We start from the raw sequence: 16081 nt of genomic DNA on the forward strand, positions 1-16081 counted from the left end.
TCCTGTATTACCAGTGTTTATCCTGAATCTATACCATTTTCTCATCCTTTTCCTCAATTTTACATTAGCCTTTTGTTGGCTGCTTTGAAGTATCAAATGCAACTCCTGCCAGAGATCTCTCTCTGCTGAATGAGGCTTGTGCTGCCAAGACAGACAAAACAAAAAGTTACAACCAGTTGCTTTGCATGTTTGGGGAGGCAAGACTGAACATGTGTCTGTATCCTGGCCTCATTACTTTTCCTCCTTCTCTTCCTTCTTTCACAATCTGTGCTGTCTTCCATAGTCAAGAGGTTCAGGCTCTCATTGTTTGTTAGAGAGACCAGAACAATGACACAGGGCTCTAACCAGCACCTCCCTTTCTCTCTCTCTCTGCAAGTTGCTTAAGTACTAAATTTAAGACATGAAAAAAAGGGCAGTTATAAATATTAGCACCTCCTTTCTAGCACTTCCAAGCAACTGCCTTGCTTCTCCTTCCCTCTCCAGAAACCTTTAGCTGATAGAGTAGTCTCTAGAGTGAGATTGAAGGCATTGTAAAATGAAGGTAATATTCATGGCAAGTACCATCTAGCACAGGATAAGCCTGGTATACATTCTTGGACTGTCAGGTTTACTGTGGGTAAGCAATTTTAAATGGTTTTATAACAAAATGAACATACAGAGTTAGAATAAAAATGAGCATAACTTTTTTAGAAAAAGTAAGATGCTGTTGTAGTTCATCACTGATGGCCGTGATGTCCTGCTCAAGGTCCTGACCTGGGAGGGAGGGCAGTACTCTTTAAAGACAAATGCATGTTTACAGAATCAGGACATTCGGCAGTTCACCATATAAGTCCCTCTTTTCTTTTATTCTCCTCCTATCTATCTATCTTGCTTTCACTTCATCACCGTCCATATGTAAACATCAGTAAAAAGGTGAGGGAAATGCTTTGCTAGATTATATAATCCGTCAGAACCCGTGTCTTGTTAGTCTTGAGTGTTTGCATGCAGTCCTTGTAACTTTGAATTAGAAGAGACATTTCTCCCTGTGGAGACATCTCTGGAAGAGAGATTATCCAGCCTCCTCTTCAGCACTTTCAGGGACAAAAGCCCACTCCTGCATGAGGAGCCATTCCATTTGGAATAGTTTTAATTGTTGGGAATCTTTATTTGTTAAGCTGGGCTCTTTCTCTCAACAGCTTCTGCCTCTTCTCCTAGTTCTGTGCACTGGGGAGAACAACTCCAGTCTATTTTCTACATTCAAGCACTTAGAAGTCTTAACTTGTCAGGGCTGCTTAAAGCTTTCTCTTCTAGCACGAGTTCTAATTCCCATTTTCTGGATGACATGGGGTCTAAACCAGTGCGGTCCAGGAGCACTTTCTGTGATAATGGAAACATGTGTGGTCCACCATGGTGTGGCCTGCATGTGTCCCTGCTGCACACATGGAGACTGCACGTGTGAAATGTGGCTGGTGTGACTGAGGAATGGAATTTTAAATTTTATGTGAAGAGCCACACATGGCCCGTGGCTATTACAGTGGCTAGTGCAGATCTAGACTCTGAACGTCTTCCCCTTACACTCATCCTCTCGTATGACACTAAAACCCAGTGCTCGGAGCAAAATACCTGAGGTGTGGTCTAATGCAGAATATGGTGGACCATATCTCTTGACCAGAATATGGGATGATAATGAAGTGTAAGATTAAATTAGCTTTCTAAGGACTGTGATGTATTGTTGACGCATACTGAGTTGTGGTCAGCCAAGATCCCCAAGTCTGTTGTCATTCTCCTAAGAACTGCCTCCAAGTAGGCCTTTATAAATGCTTGATTAAAAATTCGAAACACTGCCTTTCCCCAGCTTAATTTCACTAGTTGCTTCTAGACTATCATTTTAGTCTGTTGAAGGGCTTGGGATCATGACACTTGCAGTCCTGCTGTGTGTGCACTTGATTATTCACATCTCTATCTGTATTCATACAAACACGGACAGCAGACTTAGCAGCAGCCACTTAGCATCTTCCCCAAAGGTCTGTGCCAGTCTGTGACTGAAGACTCAGCGTGTGAACTCGCTTGCCTGTAGGATCATCACCACCACGTGTACTTTCTCTTGTTCACAAGGACAAGTTAAGTACTTTATTAAACCAAAACATTCTGTGATGTTCCTTCCTAGTCCATTGGTCTGTGGACCGTATCAGAAAAAATAAAATGACTTTCATTTAGCCTGATATGTTCATACAGGATGAATCCTCTGTATGATAGCTCTTTACTAATTTGACGTTCAGAATAATGATGCCATGTTTTCTGGTTCATAGTATCATCTTAAGGTAAAATTTACATAGGCTAATATTTTTGTTAGAATATCTAATTTGAATATCTAAGAGAAAAGCTGGTTTTATTCAATGATCAGATGACTATTGAAAACATCCTATAAGGCCTGGTGGACTGAGCACTTTTGCTTCACTCTGCTGTAAACAAGAACCCCCTTAAAATGAAAATAAAGGAAGCACACAGACAGGAATAAAGACAAACAGGAGGAGAGAGAGTCCAAACAAAAGATGCCACAATTTTTCAAGCAAGAACACCAATTGTAAATGGCTTAGTGAGAGTGGATCCCAAAATAAACGCTTTTCTTGCTGCAAAAATGCTTCTGTGAATGCTTCAAGAATTCAAAGCTGGTCAAGAAAGGGGTGCAGGATAGGACTGAAAATGGGGGATTGGTGAAATGGACCTCCAGATTCCCCCTCCAGAACTTAAAGCCAAGTGACCGCCCTTCCTTTAATGGAGGCAGAAAACTGGAAGTTTACTTTCTAGAGAGTTGAAAAAACTTCTTGGGGATATGCGGCACAGGCCCAGCTGAGGCTAGGGGTGAGGCTTGAGGATAGCATCTTCTGCAATCAGGGAAGTTAAGTCCAGTCTGAATATGAGGGTGACAGTCCTCCTCTTAGCTTACGTTTCTGTTCACCTTCCTAGAGACTAGCCTTCAGGCTTATTACACCAGCCTTGAGGCTGGATGGCTTGAGCCATCAGACAGATGTGTATGGATCCATTGTGAAACAGACCCTGCTCAGCCAGCTTTTGGGGGCTGCTTTTCACTAAATATGAGCAGATAGCCAGTGACCACTGGCTTTTTTTTTTAATATTAATTTTTATTGGAGTATAGTTGCTTTACAATGTGGTGTTAGTTTCCACTGCGCAGCACAGTGAATCAGCTATATGTATATATATCCCCTCCCTTTATGGATATCCTTCCCATTTAGGTTATCACAGAACATTGAGTAGAGTTCCCTGAGGTATGTAGTAGGTTCTCATTAGTTATCTACTTTATACATAGTAATCATTGATAGAATTCCTATAAGTCGAGTCAGAGTCTGAAATACATGGGAACAGGAAACCAGGGACAATGGAGGGAGATGGGAACTTCGAAACAACCTGTATCTCTAGAAAGAAGAGAGAACATATATATCCACTAAACAAGAAAAGTGTGGTAAATAATAATAAATATTTCAGAAAAGAAGAACGGGACTCTTAAATGTAATAGCAGACTGAAACTGAGGAGGAAATGGAAATTATTTTTTAAAAAGTAAGTATAACAGACACTTTAAAAAGATAATAGAAATGTTGGAAGGAGGTTGAAAAACTCTCTAAAAGAAGAACCAAAAGACAAAAAGATGGAAAACGGGAGAGGAAAAAATAAGAAACTTAGAGGATGAACTAGGAAATCTATAGAATTCACAAAGAGACATCTATGGAAATAGAAAAGAGGAAATTATCAAAGAGACAAAAAAATTTCCCAGAGCTAAAGAACATACATTTCTAACTTGAGAGACCATACTGAGTGCCTGCAAATGAAAATTTAAAAATGACATATACTGAGGGAATCTTACTGTGCAATTTTAGAATATCACGATTAAGGAGAAGCTCTGAGAGGAGGAAAATTAAAATGCAAAGCAGGTCACCTGTAAGGATCAGCAGTGGTCCTCCCAGTGTGAACCTCACAGCATCAGTGTCACCTGGGAACTTGGTAGAAATGCAGATTCTCAGGTCACCCTCAGACCTACTAACACAGAAACACTGAGTGTGGGGCTCAACAATCAGTACCTCAGCAGGCCTCTGCCCCACTTCTGATGCCTGCTGCAGTTTAAGAACACTGCTGTTGAGAAGCTGTGTTTCTTCTGCTCCCCAGACTTAACATCCTTGAGTGTTGTGACAGAGTAAAACAGTCTTCAGAATCCTAAGGAACAGGATTTCTCGTCTCAGCTCTGTCCACAGCCAGCTGTCAATAAAGACATTACCAAGTATGAAAAAAGAACATGTCTCTGCACTTGATTTTTTAGAAAGCTAGTGAAGGATATACTTCAGGAAAATGAGAATAAACCAAGAAAGACTGGGCAACCAGGCAGTGGGACTCTGACAGGAAAGAAGTCCCCTGCCAAAGTGAGACCAGGTTCTGTAAGAGGCTACGGTTTTATAGGACGGTTGTGTGAAGCCTCTGCAGTGAATCTGGTCATTTGCAGAATTTGTCATCCCAGTCCACAACTCCTTAGAGCTGGAAGAGGACTTTTCCTTCCATTTCCTCCCACTGACAGTGAGAAGATCAGTTCACTCCGTATGGTAGATCAAGACACACAAGTAGGAACAGAATCAGAATCTCCTTGCTGGGGAACTGTGCTATGATCTGCTGCTTCAAAGAGACCCTACTTTTGGCAGGTTGACTGACATGTGGAATCCCAGTGTATGTTCACTTTTTCTGGCTGGAAGCTGTAGTGATGGTACTGCTTTCTGATGTACATACGCATCTTGAACCACAGTTTAGGTACATCCTTACTGGCCAATCTAAAGCTTGATCTAGAGTTTTTAAGACTAATCAAGATTTATTTGGTCACTTCATGGTCATGAACCCATTTATTTAATTCTTGAGTTTTGAGAACCAAAGATGAATCAGAGATTTTCTTCTATCACAAGTAAACCACAAGCTTGTGGGAAGACTTAAAGTCACAGATTAGTCACAGCAGTGGTCTGACCTGTGAAAATGACTGTGGAAGACCCTGCCTCAAAAGAGAGGTAGGGAAAAAAATTTTAATTTATTAGAGTTAATTTTTATCGTATATAATTCAGTTATTTCAAATTCAAACAATTGTTCAGTAAGTATCTTGTTTAGGATCCTGGTGTCTTCTAGGACCTGTCCTTAAATTTTGTTTACATGAAAGGACTGAATAGAATGTATATTTGGGGGATCAAAAAAAGGATTGTTTTGTGTGTGGCACAAGGGCATTTTCTACCTATATTCTTTTACCTATATTCTTTTTTCAATCTTGTAAAAGTGAAAGTGTTAGTTGCTTAGTCTTGTCCAACTCTTGTGACCCCATGAACTATAGCCTGCCAGGCTCCTCTGTCCATGGAATTCTCCAGGCAAGAATACTGGAGTGGGGTTGCCATTTCCTCTTCCAGGGGATCTTCCCAACCCAGGGACTGAACCCGGATCTCCTGCATTGCAGGCAGATTCTTTACTGTTGGAGCCACCCGGGCCCTCATTATTGGAGGATCTCTGTATTAAAACTTTGTGGGCATCTTTATCGTGTTCTTGATCCCAAAGATAATTATATTTTTCTATTGAACTGGTGTTTAGCTGAAAGAAGGGATTCTGTGCTCCTTACAGATCACTAATGCTTCATCAGGAATCTGTCTCCTTGCAGAAGCTTCCTCAATTGGCTTTATCCTTTGATGCTACAGGACCCAGTGGACCAGTCTAAACATGTGTTCTTTTAATGAAACTTATTAATTATATTTTTAGAAAAAAGATGAGCAGAGACAGTTTATTTTTATCTGCACGGGAGAGGTTCTTTGCTAAAAGAAGCCTAATATAACGGGGTTAGTTATTCCAGCCAAGGTAGTTTTCAAGGAAGCTTTTTTTTTTTTTTTGGTGGGGATGGGGAGAAAAGAGAGGTTATTTTTGGAAATACAAACGACCTTTAATGTATTTGCAAATGTAATGTTTTCTTTTACAACTTGTAATACCTTTATAAATGGTGTTAAACTGGTGACTTACAAGTTATATATAGCAATCAGCATTTCCTTGGGGCCTGGCCGATTGTCCCAGTTCGTACAGTTAATGTGCTTGTTCCCTGGTTGTATGGAATGACCATGGACTCAGGAATTTGTTGGCTGCAATAACTGAACTAGACTTCATGGATGTGGTCAAAGTAATGTATTCTAAGAAAAGAGGGCATTGCAGCATGTTTAAAAAAAATGGTTTCAGATTAATTTCACTGCACATATCCTCTCTAAAAGGAAAATGCCACATGTGCATACCTTCTCTAAACAGCCAAACTTGCATGACTTTACACAACAAACTGCAGAACCTTCAGCTGCCTTTATGTTGTCTAACAGGCAGGAGACAGTTGAGACCATTGACAGATATCTCTTATTCACCAAGAAGCTACAGTTTAGTTGGTTTCAGGATTAATTGGTTTCAGGCATTCCAGTGTGATAAAACTTGATATTCTGGTTCCTCACGAAGAGTCTTCCACTCTGGGACTCTGCTCTCCAACTTTGGAAATAAACTAACGCAGTTTATGTCCACTTAAGACTGCATGAGGGCTTCCCAGGTGGCTCAGTGCTAAAGAATCTGCCTGCCAACATGGGAGACACAGGTTCAATCCCTGGGTTGGGAAGATCCCCTGGAGAAGGAAATGGTAACCCCCTCCAGTATTCTTGCCTGGAAAATCCCATGGACAGAGGAGCCTGGTGGGCTACAATCCATGGAGTCTGAAAAGAATCAGACACAACTGAGTGACTAACAGTTTTCACACCTTTACATTCTTTGCAGGGTTCAGAGTATGAGAACAAACAGACACATTTCTCACACATGAGAATTACACATTTTGCCATGTTCCTAGGGATTGCAGACATGGAAATGCCATAACTGGGCTATTCTGGTCAGTGGCATCTTACATCTGAGCAAGAGGGGGCCCTAGTCTGCTTTCGAAGGGGACCCCTTGAGGACTCTCGTATACACAAGACAACACACGGGGCAGTGAGTCACGTGGAGGGGAACTGGGTCCCAGTGTCCAGAGGCTGCAGAACTTGAAACCTGAGCCCATATATCAGTGGAGGAGAAAGCACAGCCTGAGCCCTGCAAACCAGAGGAAGAATGGGGCTATCCCTCACAAAATGGGTGTCCAGGCAGACCACACTGTTCCCCCCATCCCTCCTCTGCACCTCCTCCTGCCTGTCCCCAAGCCCATCTTTCTCCCCACTGCTGCCAGAGTAGCCTCTCCAACATGTCCGTCAGCTGTTGTCAGCCACCATGTGAAGTCCTCTGTCCTCGCCCCTCTGCATGAGTGATCTTGAGATAAAGGCCAAATGACTAACGTGGTTTACAGGGTCCCACTTGACCTACTCCCGTCTCCTCCCAGCTCCTCACTCTTGTGCTTCCTGTTTCTCCCGTCTCCACTCAGGACCTCCCACCATCAAGGCTTTCTTCCATTTCTTGAAGGGGAAAACGCTTTGCCTTGCTCTCACTTCCTTTTTTTAATATTCCCTTTTGTTTATATTTTATTTTAAATTAATTTTTATTGGAGTATGCAGTGTTGAGTTGGTTTCTACTGTACAGCAAAGTGAATTAGCTGTACGTATACGTATAGTCCCTCCCCTTTGGATTTCCTTCCCATTTAGGTCACCACAGAGCATTGAGTAGGGTTCCCTGTGCTATACAGTAGACTATCATGAGTCATCTGTTTTATACATAGTACTGTAAATATGTCAACCCAGTCTCCCAATTTGTTCCACCTCCCCTTCCCCTTTGGTATCCATGTTTGTTCTCTGTGTCTGTGACTCTGTTTTTGTTTTGCAAATAAAATCATCTATACCATTTTGCTAGATTCCGCCCACATGCATTAATAGACGATATTTATTTTTCTCCTTCTGACTTATTTCACTCTGTTGACAGTCTCTAGGTCCCTTGCTTCTGCTCAGAGCACTGCTGCTGCTGCTAAGTCGCTTTAGTTGTGTCCGACTCTGTGCAACCCCATAGACGGCAGCCCACTAGGCTCCTCTGTCCCTGAGATTCTCAGGCAAGAATACTGCAGTGGGTTGCCATTTCCTTCTCCAATGCATGAAAGTGAAAAGTGAAAGTGAAGTCGCTTTCTGGGACCCCATGGACTGCAGCCTACCAGGCTCCTCCATCCATGGGATTTTCCAGGCAAGAGTACTGGCCTCCCCTTTGCCAGGGGAAGTTTGCTGGTGCCCACACCCCTCCCGCCGCTTTTTAGGAGTCTGCCCTTTCGTCTTCACGTGTCCCTGTGGTGGCTGCTTCCTCTTGCCTGCCTGTTCCCCCAACTAGAATTCCAGTGCTGTGAGGTCAGGGATGACATCCCTCTTGTTCTCTGCCAGGCCATCAGCACACTCAGAGCAAATACCACCATATAAAAGTGGTAAGTTGGGTTTGGTTCTGCTTAAAGGTATTTGGCAAAGTAGGCTGAAAAATGAAGTTAGCGACAGAGTGAGACCATCATTGTTGGACCTGAGAAGCCAAGGCTGAAATACCTGGGCCTCCTGTTTTTCCCATGGCCTCTGAGCAGCCTAAGGCCACCATCTGCATTCCAACTGACCCAGCCCCCAAGTCTGTATTTGTCCACAAGGGACTGATTATACTTGACCTCAGCAGTGATGTGACCAAGGAACGCCTTGTACTATCAACAAGCATAAATAACCAAAATATTCGTGGACCTTAAGATGGATTTGCACAAGGCTGAGATGCCTTCCATTGCTAAGAGTACAGGTTTTTGTTCAATGGAAGGATGGCATTTCCGCATTAACTTAAGTAATGGAAAAAGATACACAGTTTTGTTATTTGTTAAAAGATTGCACATCTTCTGCCAAAAATATTATTTAGCTGCAGTGCTTTTAATGTGTTCATTAATTTTGGCATTTATCCATATTTGGAGAAAAATTGAAACTTAGAGTTGAATTGAATCTTTGTCTCCTACAAGTGGTTATTTGTGACCCCACTCTGTTATGAAATACATTTATTTTGAGGATTTTAAGTGATTAAAAAGATTTTTTAAACTCATTTTTTTTAATGTAGTTGTCTTTTTTAAAAACCCTTCTTGTTTGGTAGAGAACAAGTTTGTTTGTTTTTTTAAACTGGTACATATCAGGTGGTTATTTGCCAGTTAATCCGAGAGCTAATATGAAACTGGTATTTGGATTTAATTCAGTTCCATTAGAACAGAGTGAAAATTTTGTGATACAGGGCCCATTATCCTGGCAGTTGTGAGGGATTTTTGTACTGGGACATAGCGCTGACAAAGACGCACTGTACAGGCTCCATTTATAACTGAGCACTTTCACACTGCAATTTAGGAGGTGTGCAGCTCAGGAAATTGCCGGCTTTGGCCCGAGCACACTTTAACTGCAAGGAAAATTTTATTCGTCACTCAAGTAATTGGCAGTTTTAATACCTTGTTCATAATTACCTTATAAACAAACGAATACACAAACCAAAGATTGTGTGGCCTGTTATCTAACTTGTAGCCTTCTTTGAGCAACGTGATAGACACCTGTGGGTCTCCCTCTCCCTCCCACCAATTACTAGTTTGCTCCATTTATTGCGAACCTATGGCTATTTCTTCTTGTTGTTAAATAGAAGCATAGCTCTGCTAGCTAGGCCCAAACAACCTGGGGACCAAAACCAGCTGCAGAGGTTGATGGGAGGCAGTGCCTACAGACCAGACAGGGAGGGAAGGAGATGAGAGGGGGTACTTCAGGCTTACTATGCTGTTTGGTGGAGGGGACATCCTGGTAATGCAAACATTTGGGCTAAATGCATTTAAGAGAACATTTTTGTCCCCCGAAATGTGGTTTTTTTTTAAACCCACACACCCTGACCCTGTGGCCCTGTGGCTTGTCTGTTGGACTGAATCCATCTCCGGGACGTAGAAACTGACTAATTGTCTCACTTGCCTTACCCTGTACCTCACAGCTAGATCAAGGGGTTTACATGATGATGAATCCAGATGCGGGAAATGGTCAGAATCAGAGGTCGTGGCTGACTTAACTCTAAACAAAGTCTGTTAAGACTTTATGGGAATCTCAGGAGCTTGATAATTGTAACTTATACATGGGACTGCTAATCCCCCCGCCTTTTGCTTAACCTTACTATTTTCACAGAGTTCAGCTATTAGGATATAAATCACCCATGCCTGTTGCCTTATGTAGGATTATTTTTTAAATGGCATTAGATTTTTAGATGACTTGGGTTAAAAAAGACAATTCCCTGACAGTCCTTAGAGGTAACACATGGAGGTTTTTCAACACTGTTTTGAGAATTTTGTTAGTGCTTTGTTATTGGAATAGATTTAAAATGTATGGCCTGTTTTCTCCCCTACTGGGAAAAGCAGCACCTGACATTTGTAGGTAATTGGGAAGCTGGCCTTCTACTCTGTTGGGTGCCAAACACATGCAAACTCCTGGGTTCCTCTTAATCCACCTGGGGTGAGACCCCATTTCTAGGGCCTCCTTAGTGTTGGCATTGGAGAAGGAAATGGCAGCCCACTCCAGTATTCTTGCCTGGAGAATCCCATGGACAGAGGAGGCTGGCAGGCTACAGTCCATGGGGTCACAAAGAGTCGGACACAACTGAGTGACTGGGCACACAGTGTTGGCGTGATGATGGCTCAGTGAGGGAGGCTGGCAGGCTACAGTCCGTGGGGTCACAAAGAGTCGGACACAACTGAGTGACTGGGCACACAGTGTTGGCATGATGATGGCTCAGTGAGCTGGTGTGCACCCCCAGAGGAGTTTGGAATCAGTAGTTCAGCATTTTTGCAAGTGTGAGAAGTTGCAGGCCCTTCTGGAGGTGCATCTTCATGTAAGCACTTTCATACCAAACTATGTTTGTATTCAATGAAACAGCCTTCAGGGAGTGCTACGGGACCAATAGGGAGTTACTCTGCGAGGTGGGAGAGCTTAGACTTCATAGGTTAAAAGCTATAGTTCCTAATTTAAACACCAGAGAGATGTTGTTATGATTAAATGGCATAATATATGAAAAATGTCTAGCATAGGTCTTGGCTTTTAATATGTCCTCAGTGTTACTAGATTCCTTATATATTCTAAAATGGGCTTCCTGCCCTGCCTGCGAACACAGATGTAAGAGACACAGATTCGATCCCTGGGTTGGGAAGATCCCCTGAAGGGGAGGGCATGGCAACCCACTGCAGTATTATTGCATGGACAATCCCATGGACAGAGGACCCTGGTGGGCTGCAGTCCATAGGGTCTCAAAGAGTCGGACAGGACTGAAGTGACTTGGCACGCACACATGCACATTCCAAAACTGAGGGGTAGAGACACAGTTTCAAAGGAGCTCACAGTATGGCAGAAGAGACCAACAGCATAAAAAGTGCTGTGTCAGATGCAGCAGAGGATTTTGTGGAAATACACGAGAGGTGCTCCTGTGGTGAGAGGCACATGAATCATAATAATGCAAAAGAACTTAACAATTTACAGACCCAGAAACGTTTTAATGCATCTTTTGTTACCTGAACATCATTGAATGGAGTGTTTCAGTATTAACAAATCTCTGGCCTCGGGCATTAGTATTTGCAAGAATCCTCTGGTCAGAAATATATTAATGAACTCAAAGCACTCTACAAATGTGGCTATTGGTAACAAAGATACACATACAATCTCATGTCTAAATGTTCCTCTTAAGTGAGGTTTACCTAAGACTATGTGTAGAGGTACGCAGATGACACCACCCTTATGGCAGAAAGCAAAGAGGAACGAAAGAGCTTGATGAAGGTGAAAGAGGAGAGTGAAAAAGCTGGCTTAAAACTCAGCATTCAGAAAACTAAGATCATGGCATCCAGTCCCATCACTTCATGGCAAATACATGGGAAACAATGGAAACAGTGAGAAACTTTATTTTTAGGGGCTCCAAAATCACTGCAGATGGTGATTTAATTTTAGACTACAGCCTGAAATTAAAAGAAGCTTGCTCTTTGGAAAAAAAAGCTGTGACCAATCTAGACAGCATGTTAAAAACCAGAGACATTACTTTGCCAACAAAGGTCCATCTAGTCAAATCTGTGGTTTTTCCAGTAGTCATGTATGGATGTGAGAGTTAGACTGTAAAGAAAGCTTGAGCACCAAAGAATTGATGCTTTTGAACTGTGGTGTTGGAGAAGACTCTTGAGAGTCCCTTGGACTACAGGGAGATCCAACCAGTCCATCCTAAAGGAAATCAGTCCTGAATATTCATTGGAAGGACTGATGCTGAAGCTGAAACTCCAATACTTTGGCCACCTGATGCAAAGAACTGACTCATTTGAAATAGAACTGCCTTATGATCCAGCAATCCCACTGCTGGGCATACACACTGAGGAAACCAGAAGGGAAAGAGACACGTGTACCCCAATGTTCATCGCAGCACTGTTTATAATAGCCAGGACATGGAAGCAACCTAGATGTCCATCAGCAGATGAATGGATAAGAAAGCAGTGGTACATATACACAATGGAGTATTACTCAGCCATTAAAAAGAATACATTTGAATCAATTCTAATGAGGTGGATGAAACTGGAGCCTATTATACAGAGTGAAGTAAGCCAGAAGGAAAAACACCAATACAGTATACTAACACATATATATGGAATTTAGAAAGATGGTAACACTAACCCTGTGTACGAGACAGCAAAAGAGACAGTGATGTATAGAACAGTCTTATGGACTCTGTGGGAGAGGGAGAGGGTGGGAAGATTTGGGAGAATGGCATTGAAACATGTAAAATATCATGTATGAAACGAGATGCCAGTCCAGGTTCAATGCACAATACTGGATGCTTGGGGCTAGTGCACTGGGACGACCCAGAGGGATGGTATGGGGAGGGAGGAGGGAGGAGGGTTCAGGATGGGGAACACATGTATACCTGTGGTGGATTCATTTTGATATTTGGCAAAACTAATACAATTATGTAAAGTTTAAAAATAAAATTAAAAAAAAAAAAAGATCCTGATGCTGGGAAAGATTGAAGGCAGGAGGAGAAGGGGATGACAGAGGATGAGATGGTTGGATGGCATCACCAACTCAATGGATGTGAATTTGAGTAAACTCCGGGAGTTGGTGATGGACAGGGAGGCCTGGCGTGCTGCAGTCCATGGGGTCGCAAAGAGTCGGACGTGACTGTGCGACTGAACTGAACTGAACTGAATGCCTAGAAATGGCAGCACGTGACTTATGACATACGAAGTTCCACTTAGAGCCTTCAGATTGTTTCGTTGTCCTTGGGCTGTGAAGAAAAGACCCTTCTGTTTAGGTACACTCTGCCATCATCCAAGCCTCTCTCCCTTGACATTTTATTTTCTCTTGCCTAGTAGATAATCTAAGAAGCCCAAGCTGCCTGGTCTGATATGACAGTTAAGATGGTTTTGCACATCAGTTTGGTTCCTGTTTTCTAGCAAGATTGTCATTTAATGTTGAATCTCCCCCTTGAAAACTGTTGTATTGATGACCGTTTGATAGCTTTGACTTGGCCTTTGTCTTGTTTATGTTTGTTTTTTCATTTGTGGTCTAGTGTAGTGATCTTCAGGAGAACTTTCCACGATAGTGGGGATGTTCTGTATGCGTAGTGATCCATTTGACTGATGGCAGGCAAATGTGGCTATTCAGGACCTGACGTGGCTACTGTGACTATGGAACTGAACTTTAACATTTAATTTTAATTTTAATGTAAAGAGCTATAGTAGCTGTGTGGCTTCCATATTGGGCACCATGATCTGGTGTTTAAGACAGTGTCAAGCTTTTTTAAAATCTCCTTGTTCCCAGGGATTGTTTAGACTGGCGTGCTCTTAAATAATACTTTTGTAATATTCAAAACCTTGGAGTATATCCACTGGTTTTGAAGAATACAGCAATGCTTTGAAACTTGTTGTTTCTTAAAGAAAAAGAGATTTGTCCATGATGGCTTTTAAAAAGCCCAATCTAATGAGTATTCTAAGTTCATTTGCCCCTATAGTATGTATACTTTTCAAGGACAGAAGTAGAAATGGATTAATAGGGAACTAACCAGTGTCCAGAATGCCAACTTCGTGCTAGTCATTTCACATCTCATTTCATAAAAATGATAAGGAAGAAAGACCATTAACAAAATAACAGAAAGGAAAAAATCAGTTTAAATGCATTGCATTCAGATACCCACAGCTGTTAAACACACCCAGATTTATATAGGAATGTTTTTCATATTTCTAACTTTATGGTCTATTATTTAGTGAAACATTGAAGTGACTAAAGAGTTGCTGTTTTAAAAGTGCTCTTTAGAGCAATCAGTTTTCCATATTTGTGAAGAACAAGTTAGAAATAGTATTTTTCACCTTTCAGATTGTTGTACCATTCATCCTGTTATCTGTGCCATTCTTTAAATCCAGAGCTGGAAACAAAATTGTGGAAATATTACCTGAACATCTGAGACAATTTCAGTCCCTTGAAACTTTGGACCTGAGTGGCAATAATATTTCAGAACTTAAAACTGCACTTCCACCCCTACAACTCAAGTATCTGTAAGTCAAGTTGTTTTTAACAAAATTTTCACCTGTGATGAAAATATTGTGCTACATTATAAAAGAAACAACTTTTATGATAGAGACCAGATAGAGACTTTTTTTTTAACCACTGTCTTCATTTACTTTTTACACTTTTGGATTGCAAAAAATGAGATCTCTTTTGACTACCTAGAGGAACCAAGTGCTTCTTTAAAAAATTAATCGAAAGTAAGCCACTGGTGTGTTTTATTAATAAATGAATTTCACAAAAATTAGATAAGCGTCTCTAACAGATGTTTGTAATCTTCAAATGTTTTATTCACTCTTTCCCTAGAAATATGTGAATCATAGTTGATATTGGCCTTCAGCACCTAAAGAGTTAATTATTTTAATGTCCATTGTAACAAATAATGGCTCAGCCCTCTGAACAAGTGTTTCTGTACAGAGTATGCATGCACTTTAACTTCCCAAAGAGAAACTCAGCTTCAGACTTTCAACAGGTATATCAACAGCAATCGAGTCACATCCATGGAACCTGGGTATTTTGACAATTTGGCTAGCACACTCCTGGTGTTGAAGCTGAACAGAAACCGAATCTCAGCTCTTCCACCCAAGATGTTTAAACTGCCCCAACTGCAACACCTGTAAGTAAAATGTTCTCTTAGATATGGTGTCCTCACCTCCTCTAAACCCTTGGCATCTCCCCCCTAAAATCCACCACGTGGCAGAAGGAGTTTAGAAGCAAGGATGTAGCTGCCTTTTCTCTGAGAGCTGGAGGTGTAGAATCTGAATCAGAAAGAGCCTTAGAAGTCACCCAATGCATTCTTCTGCCTGAGAAGGAAGGTTGGGTGTTCCTAAGAGTGGAGGATGTAGTCACTGAACAACCTCCGTACAGAGACATCATGATGGCAGTGAAGATGTGACTGTCCACGGAGCTGCAGATGGCGAGGATAATACCAGCAACTGACTGCAGGGGCCCTGGTAGCTTAAGGAGCTACAAAGAACTGTCTCATTAGTAACGGTGGAGCCTTCTGAACAGGCTCCTACAATATAGTGGTTTTCAGCCTTGGCTGCACATTACAGACACTTGGGGAGCTTATAAAAATCCCAGTGCCCAGACCACACCCTACACCAATTACATTAGAACCTCTGGGAGTAGGATCCAGGCTTCAATAATTTTTTAAAACTCCCCAGGTATTTCCAGGGTGCCAACAAGATTAAGAATGACTGCCTCAAAGAGAAAGCATTAAACACAGGGCAAATCGTGACAGAGGGAAATCAACTTTTGTAAGCGGTTGAACAGGATAAGCTTGACGATCCTGCTCCTGAATAGACCTCATGTTTTAACATGATATTCAGTACTCCCATTCTGGATAACGTTAAAAACCGATATTAATATGTTTAGTTCTACACTGAATGGACAACAGTTTAGAAACTTCAAGTGCAGTCTGGTGTCCGTGTTTTATCATTCTGAAAATGCATCCCATGTGTCGGAAGGAAATTTGTTCACTGCTAATAAATCAAAATTCTTCTCAATAAAAATGTTTAGAAATTTAAAGTATCTT

The 16081-nt window shown here is 41.7% G+C and overlaps 1 protein-coding gene across 1 annotated transcript in view; it reads left to right on the forward strand.

Moving 5' to 3' along the window:
- The window catches only part of LRIG3 (leucine rich repeats and immunoglobulin like domains 3), a 51931-nt gene that overhangs the window by 16945 nt on the left and 18905 nt on the right, over positions 1–16081 (forward strand). Inside the window, exons 4-5 of the mRNA XM_019960915.2 lie at positions 14403–14534; positions 15017–15160. Of these exons, the coding sequence (XP_019816474.1) occupies positions 14403–14534; positions 15017–15160 (276 nt within the window). The remainder of the gene's footprint in view (positions 1–14402; positions 14535–15016; positions 15161–16081) is intronic.

Source organism: Bos indicus, chromosome 5 (assembly GCF_029378745.1).
Source record: "Bos indicus isolate NIAB-ARS_2022 breed Sahiwal x Tharparkar chromosome 5, NIAB-ARS_B.indTharparkar_mat_pri_1.0, whole genome shotgun sequence".
Classification (NCBI taxonomy): Eukaryota; Metazoa; Chordata; class Mammalia; order Artiodactyla; family Bovidae; genus Bos; species Bos indicus.